Below are 17,438 nucleotides of genomic sequence, written 5' to 3'. Positions count from 1 at the left end.
GGAATCAGGCAGGTAACTGACAGGTAACTGGCAACGGGACCTGAGGGCTGAAGCAGAGTAGTGAACAGTGCAACAACATTGCTCGGGCACCTCCATTTTGGAGGAGGTGCCTTATATATGGTGAAGTCCTCCGGCCATTGGCCGGGGACTCCTTAGGACGGCGCGCGCGGCCCCTTTAAGTGGGAGGAAGCGCGCGCGCGTGCCCTAAGCACAGTGGCCGGGAAGGAGCGCGCGCTGCCAGCAGAGCGGGAGGAGGACGCCGGGCTCGGAGCAGAGAGGTGAGAGGAACAGCGTCCCTGCCTAGCAGAGGGCAGGGACGCCGACGCTACAGTACCCCCCCCTTTAGGCCCCCCCTTTTTTAGGCCAGACAGAAATTTAGCAAGGATGAGAGGGGCATGGATGTTCTCCTGGGGCTCCCACGTTCTCTCTTCAGGACCAAACCCCTTCCAATCTACTAGAAAAAAAGGTCTTCCCTCTTACCCTTTTGGTGGCCAGAATGTTCTCTACCTCAAATTCGTTTTCAGCGGAAACCGGAGCAGGAGGCGTGCCTGTAGACTTGGAAAAAGAGTTAAGTACCACGGGTTTGAGGAGAGATACATGGAAGGAGTTAGGGATCCGCAAGTTGGCCGGGAGTTTCAATTTATAGGCCACCGGGTTGATCTGACTGATGACCTCCAGGGGACCGATGAACCGAGGCCCTAACTTATAGGAAGGAATCTTGAGCCGGACATACTTGGACGAGAGCCAGACCTTATCCCCAGGACGGAATTGAGGAGGATCCAGACGTTTTTTGTCAGCATGTCTTTTCATACGCTCGGATGACAGAAGAAGTGCGGACCGGGTACTCTCCCATATGGAGGAAAATTTGTTAACAAGAGATTCCGCAGCCGGATTGTCCACCGAGGTGGAGACGGGAAACGGGATCCGAGGATGCTGACCGAAGACTACAAAAAACGGGGATTTGGAGGAAGATTCGCTCTCGTGATTGTTGTACGAGAATTCGGCCCATGGCAGGAGATCCACCCAGTCAGAATTGTGGGCATTAACGAAGTGCCGGAGGTAACTGGTCAGGATCTGATTGATCCGCTCCACTTGACCATTAGACTGCGGGTGGTAAGCGGAGGAGAAGTCCAGGGTGACGTCTAGCAATTTACAAGTGGCTCTCCAGAAACGAGAAGTGAACTGTACCCCACGATCCGACACGATGTGACGGGGCAGGCCATGAAGACGGAAGATGTGGCGGATAAAGTCTTTAGCCAGCTCGGGTGCAGACGGGAGGCCTGGCAGGGGGATGAAGTGAGCCATCTCGGAAAAGCGGTCAGCGACCACCCAAATGACCGTACAACCGGCAGAGACGGGAAGATCAGTTATGAAGTCCATCGCTATATGCTGCCAGGGGGCAGCAGGTACTGGCAGAGGAAGGAGGCGACCGGCTGGCAGGTGTCTCGGAACTTTGTTGCGGGCGCAGAACACACAGGCAGAAACAAAGTCTATTACATCCTTGTGCAGGTTAGGCCACCAGTAGTGCCGGGTAATAAGCTGGAGGGTCTTTTTCTGACCGGCGTGGCCAGCTAGTTTAGACGAATGACCCCAGTGTAGGATCTTCTCCCGATCAGGTACCGATACGAACGTCTTACCGGGAGGGAGACGATTTAGACTCACGGGAGCCACCTGCATTACTCTGGCGGGATCGATGATATGTTTAGGTTCTTCCTCGAGGTCAGATACCAGAAAGGATTGGGACAAGGCGTCCGCTTTGATGTTCTTGTCAGCCGGGCGAAAATGTAGAACAAAATCAAAGCGAGCAAAAAACAAGGACCACCGGGCTTGGCGCGGGTTAAGTCTCTGGGCATGCTGGAGATAAGCCAAGTTCTTGTGGTCAGTGTAAATTATTACCGGATGAAGAGCCCCCTCGAGCAGGTAACGCCACTCCTCCAATGCCAGCTTGATGGCCAATAACTCTCGGTCTCCTATGGAATAATTGCGCTCAGAAGAGGAGAAGAGTTTGGAGAAGAAGCCGCAAGTTACCATCCTCCCGGAAGATGATTTTTGAGTAAGTACAGCTCCGGCTCCAGAGGAGGAGGCGTCAACCTCCAGGAAGAACTGCTTGTTGCCATCCGGACGATGCAGCACCGGGGCGGAAGAGAAGGCCTGTTTTAAGGAAAGAAAGGCCTCCTCTGCTTCGGACGGCCACTCCTTGGGATTAGTACCCTTACGCGTGAGCGCGGAAATTGGGGCAGTCCGGGAAGAGAAGTGTGGTATGAAGAGGCGGTAGTAGTTGGCGAAGCCCAGGAACCGCTGAATGGCCTTCAACCCCTCCGGTCGGGGCCATTTCTCGATGGCAGACAGTTTCTCTGGATCCATTCGTAGGCCGGTCTGAGAAATAATGTAGCCCAAAAACGGAAGCGAGGTCTGCTCAAAGAGGCACTTCTCATATTTAGCGAAGAGGTGATTCTGCCTGAGCCTGAGCAGGACCTGACGAACGTCCCTCCGGTGAGTCTGGAGATCCGGAGAGAAGACCAAGATGTCGTCCAGGTACACCACAACGCAGGAGTAGAGAAGGTCCCGGAAGATGTCATTGACCAACTCTTGAAAGACGGCAGGAGCGTTACAGAGACCAAACGGCATTACCAGATATTCATAGTGGCCGTCCCGGGTGTTGAATGCAGTCTTCCATTCATCCCCTTGACGGATACGGACCAGGTTGTACGCCCCACGGAGGTCCAGTTTGGTGAAGACTCTAGCCCCCCTCAGGCGATCAAATAATTCTGGAATGAGCGGAAGGGGGTACTTATTCTTCACCGTGATCTGGTTAAGGCCTCTATAGTCTATACAGGGACGGAGAGAGCCGTCCTTCTTTTTTACGAAGAAGAAGCCTGCTCCCGCCGGGGAGGTGGATTTCCGGATGAATCCCCTGGCCAAATTCTCCTCAATATATTCGGACATCGACCGGGTCTCAGCAGCGGACAATGGGTAAATACGCCCACGGGGAGGAGTAGTACCGGGTAACAGGTCGATAGGACAGTCATATGGTCTATGAGGGGGTAATGTCTCTGCCTCCTTTTTATTAAAGACATCAGCAAATGACCAATAGGGAATCGGAAGTCCAGGTAGATTAGTTGGGGTAGGAGAAGGACGGACGGGATGAACAGGAACCAAACAAGTCTTATGACAGTCCTGTCCCCAGCGAAGGACTTCTCCGGTCTGCCAGTCAAGCACGGGTGCATGTCTCTGGAGCCAAGGTAGACCTAGTAAGAGGGCGTGAGAGAGTCCAGGCAGAACATGAAAAGAGATGCTCTCAGAATGCAGCATTCCCACCTGCAGAGTTATGGATTCGGTGATGAGTTGGATGGGACGTGGTAAGAGGCCCCCATCCACAGCAGCGACAGATAATGGTACAGCCAGAGGTTTGGTGGGAATGCGGTATTTTTCTACCAGGGACTGTGAAATAAGATTCCCGGCCGCTCCAGAGTCAAGTTGGGCTAGTTCGAAATAACGATTCTCCCCGCAGATAATAGAGACTGACAGTAGCAGAGATGGAGAGGATTTATTCTTGTCTAGGTCGACCTCTCTGAGCGAACCTAGACACAGGCGTTTCCCGACCTCTCCGGGCAGGTACGGATCCGGTGCTCCTTACTGCCACAGTAGAAGCAGCTCCCTTCGGCACGGCGTAAGTCCTGACGGGTTTTGACCATCTTGGTCTGGTCGACCTGCATAGGCTCAGGAGAGTGTACCTGGGGAGAAACGGAGGGAGTGACGGGTTTCTGAAAAGTAGGAGCTAGACGTGGAAACCTCCTCTCACGGGTGACCTCTTTGGCACGCTCCTGGAACCGTAGGTCAATCCGGGTGGCAAGAGTTATTAAGTCATCGAGAGTGGTAGGAATGTCCCGACCGGCGAGTTCATCTTTAATACGGCCGGACAGACCCTCCCAGAAGACAGATACCAGAGCGTCGTTATCCCAAGCCAGCTCCGAGGCAAGGGTACGGAACAGTATGGCATATTGGCCCACGGTGAGATTTCCCTGGTGGAGGCGTAGCAGAGATGATGCGGATGAGGTCTTCCGTCCGGGTTCGTCGAAGACTTTCCGGAAAGCCGTGAGAAAGGCAGGCAAGTCGGACACCAGGGGGTCTCCTCTCTCCCATAGAGGATTTAGCCAGGCCAGGGCCTCCCCGGTGAGATGGGACATGATGAAGGCAATTTTGGCCCGGTCGGAGTTAAACTGGTGGGACAGGAGTTCAAAGTGCAGGGTGCACTGATTTATGAAGCCCCGAGCCTGAGCGGAGTCGCCTCCGAAGCGAGGAGGTGCAGAAAGCCGGGGTAGGATACCATGGTATTGGTGGGCAGCGGAGCTGCCAGGTTGCGAGTCATGGCACTGGCGGTGGTTGCTGGTGGAGCAGTCAGAGTGTCCAGGCGAGAATTGACATTCCGCAGGTGACCCAGGATGGACTCCTGTTGGGACCTCTGACGGGACAGTTCATGACAGAGGTCCGAGAGCGAGGGAGCTTGGGTGCCACCGGGTTCCAGGGCCCGAGCAAACTGTAACGGGTCTGGGAGGCGGAACCTCTGAGCTACTATACAAGGAGGCGGTCCTTGTAAGGGAGCGGGTGGCGACCAGGGAAGACGGGCAGGCAGTCACAGCAGGTGATCGGGACAGTCTCTGGGTGAACGGGCAGGAGGTCACGGCAAGTGACCGGGGCAGTCTGTTGATGAACGGGCTGGAGGTCACGGCAAGTGACCGGGGCAGTCTCTGGATGAACGGGCTGGAGGTCACGGCAAGTGACCGGGGCAGTCTCTGGATGAACGGGCTGGAGGTCACGGCAAGTGACCGGGGCAGTCTCTGGGTAAAGGGTAGGTACGACCTGTGATGGCTGAACCTCCAGGTAGGCTAGCAGGCAGATGGAAGATGTGTGCTCCCAGGTGAGCAAGCGAGAGTCTCTGGATGAACGGGTGGTCACAGCATGTGACGGCGGATCCTCCAGGTAGGCAAACAGGCAGGTAGCGGAGGAGCGCTCCCAGGTGAGCGGGCAGGAGTCTCTGGAATAGCAGGTGGTCACAGCACGTGACGGCGGAGCCTCCAGGTAGGCAAGCAGGCAGGTAGCAGAGGAGCGCTCCCAGGTGAGCGGGCAAGAGTCTCTGGAATAGCAGGTGGTCACAGCACGTGACGGCGGATCCTCCAGGTAGGCAGGCAGGCAGGTAGCAGATGTGCGCTCCCAGGTGAGCGGCCAAGCTGGTCCATAGACAGACTGACAGGAGCAGGAAGGCAGACCGTCGGACCTCAGGCTAGCAAGCAGGTAGCAGGAATATCAGGCAGGAAACAGACAGCAAACTGGCAGGACTCTGGCAGGAATCAGGCAGGTAACTGACAGGTAACTGGCAACGGGACCTGAGGGCTGAAGCAGAGTAGTGAACAGTGCAACAACATTGCTCGGGCACCTCCATTTTGGAGGAGGTGCCTTATATATGGTGAAGTCCTCCGGCCATTGGCCGGGGACTCCTTAGGACGGCGCGCGCGGCCCCTTTAAGAGGGAGGGAGCGCGCGCGCGCCCTAAGCACAGTGGCCGGGAAGGAGCGCGCGCTGCCAGCAAAGCGGGAGGAGGACGCCGGGCTCGGAGCAGAGAGGTGAGGGGAACAGCGTCCCTGCCTAGCAGAGGGCAGGGACGCCGACGCTACAGGTCCGATTATTTTCTTGGACCCATAGACTTGAATGGCCAAGTGCGATCTGATAATCAAAGGCAAATCGTGCATGCTGTGTCCAGGAAAAAAATTAGACATGTGCTTGGCCTCATTGGCTACCATTGGTCCGAGTGTGACCCAATATTTGGACGGGTCACACTCGGACCGAAAACTACGATCTTCTACACGAGCCCTAAGGGAAATAAAGTAATATTTTCATAGATATGACACCTTTTAATGGCTAACAAAAATGTTAAGATTTTATGTTACAAGCAAGGTTCTGAGACTACAAAGATCTCTTCATAAAGTATAGTTTACCCCAACCGATTTTCCGTTTTAGCGCTTTCATTTTATCCTCCCCTTTTTCCAAGAGCCATAATATTTTTATTTTTCCATCGACATAGCTGTATGAAAGCTTTTTTTTTTTTTTTTTTGCTGGTCAAATTGTGCTTTTGAATGACACCATTCATTTTATCATGTGATGTACTATAAAGTGGGAAAACTATTCCAAGTGCAACGAAATAGCGATAAAACGCTTTTCTTTTTTGGGTTTTTTATTTGTAGAGTTCATTTTATGGTAAAAATTACCTGGCAATATGATTCTCCAAGTCAGTACCATTGCGGTGATATCAAATGTATACTTGATTTTAGTGGTGAAAAAAATTTCAGAAATTTGTAAAAATAAAAAAATTTGCTTGTGTCGCCATTTTCCGGGAGCCATAACGTTTTCAGTTTTTGGGGATATGGGGCTGTTTGAGGGCTTATTTTCACAGCCATCATCTGCCGGAAAAGATGCAGGCTCGACTTGCGAACCCGTATCAGTCAGGGAGCCGGCATAGAATGTACCAGTGCGTAAGGGGATAGGAGAGTATCTAAATAACATATATTCAGTTGCTTTCAAAATTTCTATATACAGTGAAACAAGAGCAATGTAAAGAGCTGGAGACAACTTGTATAACTAGTGTTTTCTCTGAATTCAACCCCAAATTACTGACTATTGCAGTCTCAGAATTATTCACCCTTTCATGAGAACTGTTGTTGAAGAGATGATTGTATAATTCTGATGCAAATAGAATTCAAGTAGAATTTTATGAAATTTGTAGGTCGCACCAAAATTGAACAATTTTCCATTTAATCAAGACAAATTGCCAAAAAAGCCCACTGCCTTTTTACACATTAGAAAAGATTGCCTTAGTCACAGAAGGCTCACGTAACTTCAGATGTGACACCACGGGCTTCTGCCAAATGTCTTGCAGCTATCACATCACATGGTATAGAATAGCCAATCAAGAGGAACAATAGTGACCTATATAAAAACTGAGGCAGGGAATGCAGCAGCCATTTTAGGGTGATTTTAGGATAGTGCGAGTACCGCAGAACTCAGCAATAGTGATAGGAAGCGAAAGCCTTAAACATCCTTTGGATCAACATGTTAGGCTATGGGTTGAACTAGATGGACTTAGTTTTTAAGGTTGAAGGAAAACTATGTTACTATGTTATTTTGACATATACTACAGACAGTAATATGTTGTAGAACTGCAACATTGAAGAAGATGAGTGTAGTAGTCTGTGAATAACAAAGAGATTCAATTGACAGGTCAAGAGAGAGAAATAGGGGAGATGCCAGTAGCAGTGCCAGACTCTGTGATTGATCATTAGCATCTGTCCTACTTGAATTTAATTACACTTACACATTTCTTTCTCCATTGTTTCTCCATTCCTAATGTACTAGCAAGCAGAAGCAAGACAGAACAATAGTTTTTACTGAAAGAAAATCTGAAATTAGTGTCAGTGTGCTAGCTTGTCTCAAGCGAATATATTGAATTTTTGCATTAAATAAAATTATTTATTTTTTTTAAGAATACAAAAGAAAATAACCCCAAAATCCAGACATTTATCGGAGATGTCTACCTTACAAAGTGTGCATGTGGCAAACATTTTTTTTTAACCTCTGTTTTACTATTCAAATTTTACATCCATATTTTCCACACCAATGCAGTGCCTTGTTGCAGGTGCTTGCTTACCTACCTATCTAGCATGTATTGTAGCGGGTTTAATAACCGGCGTTGAAAGGATTGTCAAAGTCAGTTATAATGTTGTACAAAATGTATGGTGAAAGAATAAATGGCAGTGTTGATGTAAAAAAAAAATCTATACCACAGCTAAGAATGTGTGAGCCGCTAGTAACAACAACAGCACCACCACGGGCAGTAGCACCATCAAATGAAAGCCACTATCGATCTCCTTTTGCCTCTGGCAATCGTATTGGTGGTGAGAAAGTGGAGGGCATTGTGGAATATTTGGCACATCACTCCTCTTAGTCACAGCATGATGATGTTACCTCTGACAGTGACACCACCAGATAAAGCCAGTGTTATGCACAAAATGGTGTGCTTGATCCCATTTGATGACAATTGAATTGTTTTTTATTAAAAAAAAAAAAACATAAGTCTGCATTGTGCTGTGTTACTAAATGGACTGTCGGTTATTTCCGGTTTCACATCTGTTAGTATGGTGAGGCCACTCTGATATTACTAAGGCTGTGTTTGCATTAAAAAGACTGAAAGGGGTTGGATACAGTCCTAGGATACCTCCGTATTATTCAGATCATTTCAAGACAATTGGAGTGTCTGCAATTTGTGGCAAATGTATTCACCAGAAATCAAATTTTTGAGAAAAATTCAACGAACCTGAAAATTCAAATTTCAAAATATTTGATCATCTCTAGTCATTAGTACGTAGTAGAGCCATTTTGACTGCCATAACCTGCTGCAACTATAACACAAGAATGTTAGTCCATTCCTCCCTTTGGTTAATTAATGTTATTGGGCTATCAAGAGCAGAATTTAAGAGAAGAGATCATTACCTTTCACAAACAAGGAAAAGGATAGAAAAGGATACAGTATGCATTGAATGCTCCCAGATATAAGTTTGTAAGAATACTTCAAAAGTTCAAAGTTATAGGACCAGTGGCTACTGTAACGGGACAATGGCAGAAAGATGAAATTGTCATCGGCTGCCATCAGATCCCTGAGGTGTTCAAAGATCCTCGTTTGAGGATTGGATTTGAGACCTATGGTTGATAGTTTGATATTTTGGTGGTTTTCTGTAGATAGTTGGTGGTTGTAGAGTTGTTGGTTTCTTTGTTGTTTTGTTTTTTTTACCAATGGTTAGAGCATGGGTCTCAAACACGCGGGCCGCATGCAGCCCCTCCGGCTGCTTCTTGCGGCCCGCTGGCACAGACCCCGTAACGACCGCGGCTCTCTCTAGCAGCCGCCGACATCAGCGCTGTAGTGCAGTGTATTGCCGTGCAGAGACTGGCTCTCTGCACAGCAATACCAGTGCCAGCCGCCGGCCTATCAGAGGCCAGCAGCTGACATCTGCATCCCAGCGCAGCGGCGTATGACATCACTGCCATGCGCAGATGTCAGCTGCTGGCTTCTGATAGGCCGGCGGTTGGCACTGGTATTGCTGTGCAGAGAGCCGGTCTCTGCGCGGCAATACACTGCACTACAGCGCTGATGTCGGCGGCTGCTGGAGAGAGCCATGATCGTTACGGGGTCTGTGCCTGCGGGCCACAGGTGCAGAAAGGACGCCGAGGGAACAGAGGACAGGTGAGAATCTTTTTTTTTTTTCTCTGTCATGTGAAATACAGCACAGGGCACCTGTGCTCAGTATAGGGGGGGGGGTACTGTGCGCATTATGCAGGGGGGGGACGGGGACCCTGAGCGCTGTATGGGGGGGGGGGGGGGGGGCACTGTGTGCAGTATGGGGGACTGGGACCCTGAGCGCTGTATGGGGGGACGGGGACCCTGTGTGCAGTATTGGCGGGGACGGGGAGCCTGTGCGCAGTATTGGGGGGACGGGGACCCTGTGCACAGTATTGGGGGGACGGGGACCCTGTCTGCAGTATTGGGGGGACGGGGACCCTGTGCGCAGTATGGGGGGGACCTGGATGGGGGACATGTCTGCAACATGGGGACCTGGATGGGGGACATGTCTGCAAGATAAGGACCAGGATGGGGGACCATGTCTGCAATATGGGGGACCATGTCTGCAATATGGGGAACCTGGATGGGAGACCATGTCTGCAATATGGGGACCATGTCTGCAATATGGGGGACCTGGATGGGAGACCATGTCTGTAATATGGGGGACCTGGATGGGAGACCATGTCTGCAATATGGGGGACTATGTCTGCAATATGGGGGACCTGGGTGGGGGACCATGTCTGCAATATGGGGGACCATGTCTGCAGTATGGGGACCTGGATGGGAGACCATGTCTGCAATATGGGGGACCTGGATGGGAGACCATGTCTGCAATATGGGGGACCTGGATGGGAGACCATGTCTGCAATATGGGGGACCTGGATGGGAGACCATGTCTGCAATATGGGGGACCTGGATGGGAGACCATGGCTGCAATATGGGGGACCTGGAGGGGAGACCATGGCTGCAATATGGGGGACCTGGAGGGGAGATCTTGTCTGCAATATGGGGGACCTGGATGGGAGATCATGTCTGCAATATGGGGAACCTGGAGGGGAGACCATGTCTGCAAGATGAGGACCAGTTCAAAAGGTGTATAGAAAATAAAATGGTATCACTAAAAATGTCACTTTGTCATGCAAATAATGCGGCCCCCCAAATTAAATGTTTTTCCGTGTGTGGCCGATATGCCCAGCTGAGTTTGAGACCCCTGGGTTAGAGGATACTGTTTACCTATCCAGAGATTTTGTCAGTGAGTTTTCAAACACCTAAGATGGTTGTCCACCCTGGGATGCCTGACACGTGTAGTTTGGGAAGCATTCAAATTCTGGGATTCTCAGGTTTTAGGTCTAAATGTTTTGTAGAAGTCAAATCTCCAATGACTCTTCTCAACATCTTTTGCATATTTTTGAATCAGATCTTCATACAGTTTGTTGCCATTCTATGTATGTTGGATCCAGTTTGATAAACACGTAGGTGGGCTGCACTGCTGGAGTAAATAAATTCTTCAGAAATGATTATGGTACAAAGGTTTTTTATTCACTACGTGTCTGTACCGGCGTCTTTATCAAGTGAAAAAGTGATAGATGCCGATACGGCATTGAAACGCGTTGTGAATAAAAATAAACTTTTTCCCATCATCATTTATGAAGAATTGATTTACTCCAGCAGCGCAACCCACCTACGTGTTTATCCAACTGGATCTACTCTCCCTCCATAGGGTATCACCCTATTGTGCGCTCTGTTTTCGACTTCTAGATTTACACATTCTATGTACATTGGTGTTAGTAGTTTTTACTTTAAACCTTATGGCATGAAAGACAAGTATAACTTTAAGGCTGTGTGCCCACGATGCGTTTTTTAAGCGTTTCCGCAGCGGCAAAAACGCTGTAGAAACGCTTAAAAAACGCATGGTAGAAGGCCTGCCATGTCCCCCAATGATAATCCGCATCTGCTGTGCACATGCTGCGGAAATTTCCGCTGCAGATTATCATTGCGGAAAAAAGCGCAGCACTACCAATTATTTTGCGGAAGTGCTGCGTTTTCGCCACCATTGACTTCCATTAGAACGCCTGTATTCCGCTTCACTAGATAAGCACATGTGGAATACATGCGTTCAATGTGCGGATGGTACCCAAGTCTAGAGGAGAGGAGACTCTCCTCCGGACCCGGGTGCAATAGAAAACTGTATAAAAATCAAATAAAAAATATACATTATACTTACCTTCTGATGGCCCGCGGTGCGCTCGTCCTCCCTTGCCGGCAGATCGCGATGGACTGGAGGACCTGCGCTGACATCATAGTCATGTGACGGGTCACGCGATGCTGATGTCGGCAGGTCCTTCAGTGTACCGTGATCTGTCAGCAGCCAGGACGGTGAAGCAAGACTGCGGGGGCCATCAGAAGGTAAGTATAGATTTATTTTTTGACATTCTCTCGGGTCACACTATATAAATTCATGCCGTTTGCATGGATTTATACAGTGTGACCAAATTGACAAGCACTTTCCAAGTGATGCTAAAATCGCTTGGAAAGTGCTTGTCAACCCGCATGCAGAAATGCATGTGAAGAACGCTTCACATCCGCATGTCCCTGGCAGGAAAAACGCATGTACAATCCGCATGTACAATCCACATGCGTTTTTTTCTGCCAGGGGAGATGCAGAAACGCTCAGGAAAAAATCCGGACCATTTCTGCATCGTGGGCACATAGCCTAAGAGTAAGAGGTCTGAGTCTTAACAACAGAATTCTGATACAGGGAAGGTTAGGTGTCGAGGTGAGGTGTTCTCTAGATTGCTAGGTGGATGAGAGAAAGGATAAAGTATTTCCCAGCATTCTTCCTATACAGATTTCGGGGAAACTATCTGTTGATCGGATTGATTCTAAGATGTTTTATATGTGGGAAATATCTTCTAGGTTGAAAACTTCTGTTATTGACTTGACAATTCCCTGAGAAGTCCGTAGACAGATTTAGGCTGTGTGCCCACGTAGCGTTTTTCAAGCGTTTATGCTGCGGAATTTCCGCAGCGGAAACGCTTGTAAAACGCTAGGTAATCCGCACCCCATGGTCCCCAAGGGGATTCCGCATGTTCTATGCACATGCTGCGGATTTTTCCGCAGCGTTTATGCTGCGTACAAAAATCCGCAGCATGTCATTTAATTTTGCGGAAGTGCAGCGGAACTCCCGCCATTGACTTGCATTGAGACGCACAGAAACCGCGACTGTACATTTTTACAAGCGGCTTCTATGCGTCTCTATGTGCGGATGGTACCCAGTTCTGGAGGAGAGGAGACTCTCATCCAGACCTGGGTACCATTGTACCTGTAAAAAAAGAATAAAATAACAAATAAAGTTTATACTCACCTGTCCGGCGTCTTCTCTCTGAATGCCAGCAGCGCTGAAGGACCTTCGGTGACGTCACAGTCATGTGACCGCAGGCCCTTCACCACTCTGTCTCGCGATATGCCGGCAGCCGGGAACCAGCCAGGAAGCAGCGCTGCAGCCACGCCGGGGCCTCGGGGGTGAGTATAGCTTTATTTGTTTTCATTTTTACGGTTCACACTGTATAAATCCATGCTGTTTGCATGGATTTATACAGTGTGACCTAGTTGTCAAGCACTTTCCAAGTGATGCTATCGCCTGGAAAGTGCTTGTCAATCTGCATGCGGAAACGCATGTGAACCCGCATGTGGATCCGCATGTATTCTGCAGGAAAAACGCATGCACAATCTGCATGCGTTTTTTTCTGCCAGGGAGATGCAGAAATGCTGCAGAAATTTTCTGCATCGTGGGCACATAGCCTTATGGCAAATTCAAATTTTCCTCAACATAGGTCCCCAATATGTAATGTAGCCATAGATACTGTTCTTGTGACAAGGGCTATGAGAAAATATGGATATAATCCGTATTATGGAAATTTTGCTAAAGATCTTCTGATGAAGATCATTTGTATCGGGGCAGTGCAACTAGCATTTCAGTCAAAGGACCTATAAAAAGTGGAGCCCAACCTCCCCAGCTGTTTCTCCCTGTAACCCTGGTAAGCTAACTGTGCAGATTCTTATGAATGAAAGTGATTGGCCCCAGTCAAATCAATGCACCATTATTTCTCCATATAACAATTGAACTGAGTCAAATCGTGAGGTGGGAGGCTTTAACGTTCACATATGTTCTGAAGACTTTCCTGGTGCTATAGAACGCACCTGATCCAGGGTGCAGCTGCAATGAGTTTTTTCAGTTCTGTATGGATGGGTCTTGTCACAGCACTTGATTTGTCTGCTTTTCCTTGCTGAGTTGTCGGGGTGAAGGTATAATAGAAGAGTAGCAAGGGGCTATTAAATGCCCCTTTGAAATAGAGCAGTGGCCACATGTGTGTTCACCTGCTCCATTCATTGTTGATGGGGATAGCAGCGTATTGTACTCATCTACTTCTAGCATTCCCATAGACAATGAATGAAGCATTTCAGAGCTCATTCTCTGGACCAGTGGGGGTTAATCCGAGCAGTCGGACCCAGAACAATCTGCAAGTTGTCATCTACCTTGTGGGTAGGGGAAAACTTGGTGGAACCCCTTTAAGGAGCTTCCCTAGACGAGTGGTGACAGCTTTCTGTGCTTCCTACTAAACACCCTGCTCACCCCCTGCTGCTAAAGACCTTAACATTATCCCCCACCAATTTTCTGGGGCACTGAACACAAATCTCATGGTAGGTAGTCTCCAAAGCTGTCTAGATGGTTCTGTCTTATGGTCTATTGTTGGCACTTCAGGAAGCAAATAAATGATGGCTGTGTGGCTGCCATTTTGCTCATTTGTAGAGAGCTGGAAAAAGAGGTGAAAACAACCCTCACATTTCACCAGTCCTATCCGGCCATACTGTCCTCCCAGAAACTCCCTCTGTCACTGCGTGCACGTTGTCCACTTCAGATCTTCTGGCATCTTCATTTGGTGCTGGAGCTCATGTGTAATTTAGTTTTTCTAGATGAATAGTTTTATTTTAGATGTACACCGCGTGCTATTGGATTCCTTATTCATTTGACATGAATGGATAATAGTGAAAAAAAAATCTCAATCTTAATGAATAATTGAATTTTGCGACATACAAACAATTTTATAGAAATTGCAAGTTATGTAAATGTTCTAAAATGTCAAGATTATATATATTTTAAAGTAACATAAAATAATATACAGTTTTATTTTATCAGGTAACTGTACTACCAGGAGATCCAAAGGACATCTGATATCTTCATATTTTAAAGCAGAAGACCATGATATGACTCATCATATATATGAAGAGCATGCATTTACCTCAGATATACTTTCAGCCCTTCACAGTAAAGATCTATCTTTACAGACTGTTAGGCAAAAAAGAAAAAACAGACATGGCAGTGAACATCAAAGACCTGACACAAGCAAGAAGCAATTTTCATGTTCGAGATGTAGGAAATGTTTTACCCTTAAAACCAGTCTTACTAGACACCAGAAACTTCACACAGGGAACAAGTCCTATTCATGCACAGAATGTGAGAAATGTTTTAATCAGAATTCAACTCTTATTACACATCAAAAAACTCACACAGGGGAGAAGCCATTTACATGTTCTGAATGTGGTAAAAGTTTTATCCAGAAATCAGATCTTGTTAGACATCAAAGAAGTCACACAGGAGAGAAGCCATATTCATGTTCAGAATGTGGGAAAGGTTTTAATAATAACTCAGCTCTTGTTCAACATTACAGAATTCACACAGGGGAGAAGCCATTTTCATGTTTTGAGTGTGGGAAATGTTTTAACCAGAGATTAAGTCTTATTAGACATAGAAAAACTCACACAGGAGAGAAGCCATATTCATGTTCTGAATGTGGGAAATATTTTGCAGAGAAATCAAATTTGGCCAAACATAAGAGAAGTCACAAGGAGGAGAAGCCATTTCCATGTTTTGAGTGTGGGAAATATTTTAACCAGAAATCAAGCCTTGATAGACATCAAAGAACTCACACACAATAAAACTTTTTTTTTGCCTAGAATGTGAGAAATGTTTTATTTTAAGTCATATGTTGAGCATAAAAAAAAATAAGATGAGAGAAGTCTTATTCATCTTTGGATATGGGAAAGGTTTTATCCAGAAATCAAGCCTTGATAGACATCAGAGCGCACAAACAAAATGTGGGAAATGTTTTACTTTTAAACAGAGTCTGTCACCTCCTGGCACTTATCTGACCTCTAATATGGGCATACAAGTGATCGAAATGTAAATCTATACCTAATATTAGAGGTCTTGTTGCTGTGAAATGCCTTTTTATTCAATCAAGTTTCTGATGCTTGCAGGCCCGGGGCCCTGAAGAAATCCCCGCCTCCTGTGGTAATTATAATGTTTCCCCCCCTCCCCTGCATGTCACAGTGCCCGGATTTGGCCTTGGCAACTGCACATCACAGGATACTGTGACATGCTGGGGAGGGGGGAAACCTTATAATTACCACAGTAGGCGGGGATTTCTTCACGGCCCCGGTCCTGCAAGCATCAGAAACTTAATTGAATAAAAAGATATTTCACAGCAACCAGCCCTCTAATATGAGGCATACAGGTAGGTATAGATTTACATTTCTATCACCTGTATGCCCATACTAGAGGTCAGATAAGTGCCAGGGGGTGACAGATTCCCTTTAAATCATGTCTTGTTGAGCATAAAAAAACAAAGTAAGAGGTGAGAAGTCATATTTGTCTTTGAATGTTGGACATATATTAAGAAATCAGATCTTGTCAAATATCATAATCTCATGTGAGAAACTTTACTCTCGTGCTGTAGGTAGAAAGGATTTTTTTTTTACAAATTCAAACTTTTATTACTTTTAATATGTACAGATCTTAAACAGATCAACCAATAAACAAAATATAATCCACAATCAAGAGATAAGAAAATTCAGAACGATAAAACAGGTCATTTAACAAGTCCAAAGTTAAGTTGCATAAAGGATGTTAATAACATAACATTCATTCAATTGACACTGTATTTATAAGCATAAATGCACATTGAAGGATAAAAAAAACAATGGAGAAAAGAGGGGTGAAGGGTGAGGAGGGGAGTCAAGGTATACCAAGGAGATCAAGATGATCAGTATGATTTATCAAATCAATAGTCAGCCTGCAACCTAGTGTATAAGAAAAACGGCCGACCAAATTAGAGGTCAGAGATAATTTACTGCTGGTTAGAAAGATGGCTTTTCAGGGGGTGTCATGCAACATTCCAAAATGTTGGCGAGGAAAGGAAGGATTCCCAGTGGAACCACTTGGAAGCAACTGCACTGATTTCATTAGGCAATTGGGCTATTAGCATTATCACATAGTATGGAATCTCTTTCTCTGCATACCATTCTTCTATAGAAGGGAGCTCAATTTCGTTCCAGTGACGAGGGATTAAAGTGTTCGCAGCTTGAAGGAGATGTCTTAGTAATGATTTTTTGTAAACCTTCTTAGACAGACATAGGGAACATGTATAAAACAACTGCCTCAGGAGTTTTAGGGATTGCTACACCTGTCATCTCTTGGGTGGCCGTAATAACCTTTTCCCAAAAAGCCTTCAAAGCCGGACATGATCACCATATGTGTGATATTGTTCCCTCGTGATTCTCACACCTCCAGCATAAATCAGAAACCTCTGGGAACCATTTGTGCAAGACAGAAGAGACCCGATACCACCTAGAGATTATTTTGTAACTTGTTTCTTGGGATTTAGTAGCAATTATAGATTTATGAGAGATATGGAAGCATTTGTCCCATTGCCTTCGTGTAAATGATTGTCGAAGTTCAACCTCCCAAAAAGAAGGGAGTGTCCCCAAGTCCAAATCCGTTAATAATTTATAAATAACTGAAATAGCATGTGCAGGACTAGATGAGGTTACACAAATATCTTCAAAAGGGTATAAGAGACACGTGAAGTTCATATGTTTATCTAGCGACAAGCAGAAGTGTCGAAGTTGGGTATATTTAAAGGTGTGACATGCCTTAGGAGCTTGACTTCTCAAAATTGCGGAAAGAGCAATTAAAATACCTCTCACACTGGGAATGTATATTGATTTGAACGTTAGCTTTATACTATATGACACTGAGATTTTATTGTGAGTTAGGGAGGGCCAGGTCCATGGCCGAGTGGAGCATGACACGGAACAGGTTTCTTGTGCGATACGGACCCATAATTTAGACTTGGAGCAATGTAACAAGTCAAGAATCCTTGCATGAGAGGATGCTATGTAATATAGGTGGCAGTTAGGGAGACCGACCCCTC

The 17,438-nt window shown here is 46.8% G+C and overlaps 2 protein-coding genes across 2 annotated transcripts in view; both read left to right on the top strand.

Moving 5' to 3' along the window:
• Positions 1 to 14,540, top strand: part of LOC141270683 (oocyte zinc finger protein XlCOF8.4-like) — a 29,195-nt gene extending 14,655 nt beyond the window's left edge. Inside the window, exon 7 of the mRNA XM_073680780.1 lies at positions 14,349 to 14,540. Coding sequence (XP_073536881.1) covers positions 14,349 to 14,398 — 50 coding nt within the window. The 3' untranslated portion in view covers positions 14,399 to 14,540. The remainder of the gene's footprint in view (positions 1 to 14,348) is intronic.
• The window catches only part of LOC141270697 (uncharacterized), a 74,363-nt gene extending 59,066 nt beyond the window's left edge, over positions 1 to 15,297 (top strand). Inside the window, exon 12 of the mRNA XM_073680792.1 lies at positions 14,586 to 15,297. Coding sequence (XP_073536893.1) covers positions 14,586 to 15,162 — 577 coding nt within the window. The 3' untranslated portion in view covers positions 15,163 to 15,297. The remainder of the gene's footprint in view (positions 1 to 14,585) is intronic.
• Positions 15,298 to 17,438: the final 2,141 nt, after the last annotated feature.

Source organism: Phyllobates terribilis, unplaced genomic scaffold, assembly GCF_046119375.1.
Source record: "Phyllobates terribilis strain yellow unplaced genomic scaffold, ASM4611937v1 Scaffold_5__5_contigs__length_657084704, whole genome shotgun sequence".
In the NCBI taxonomy this organism is placed as follows: domain Eukaryota; kingdom Metazoa; phylum Chordata; class Amphibia; order Anura; family Dendrobatidae; genus Phyllobates; species Phyllobates terribilis.
This window is presented reverse-complemented; position numbering and strand designations above follow the sequence as displayed.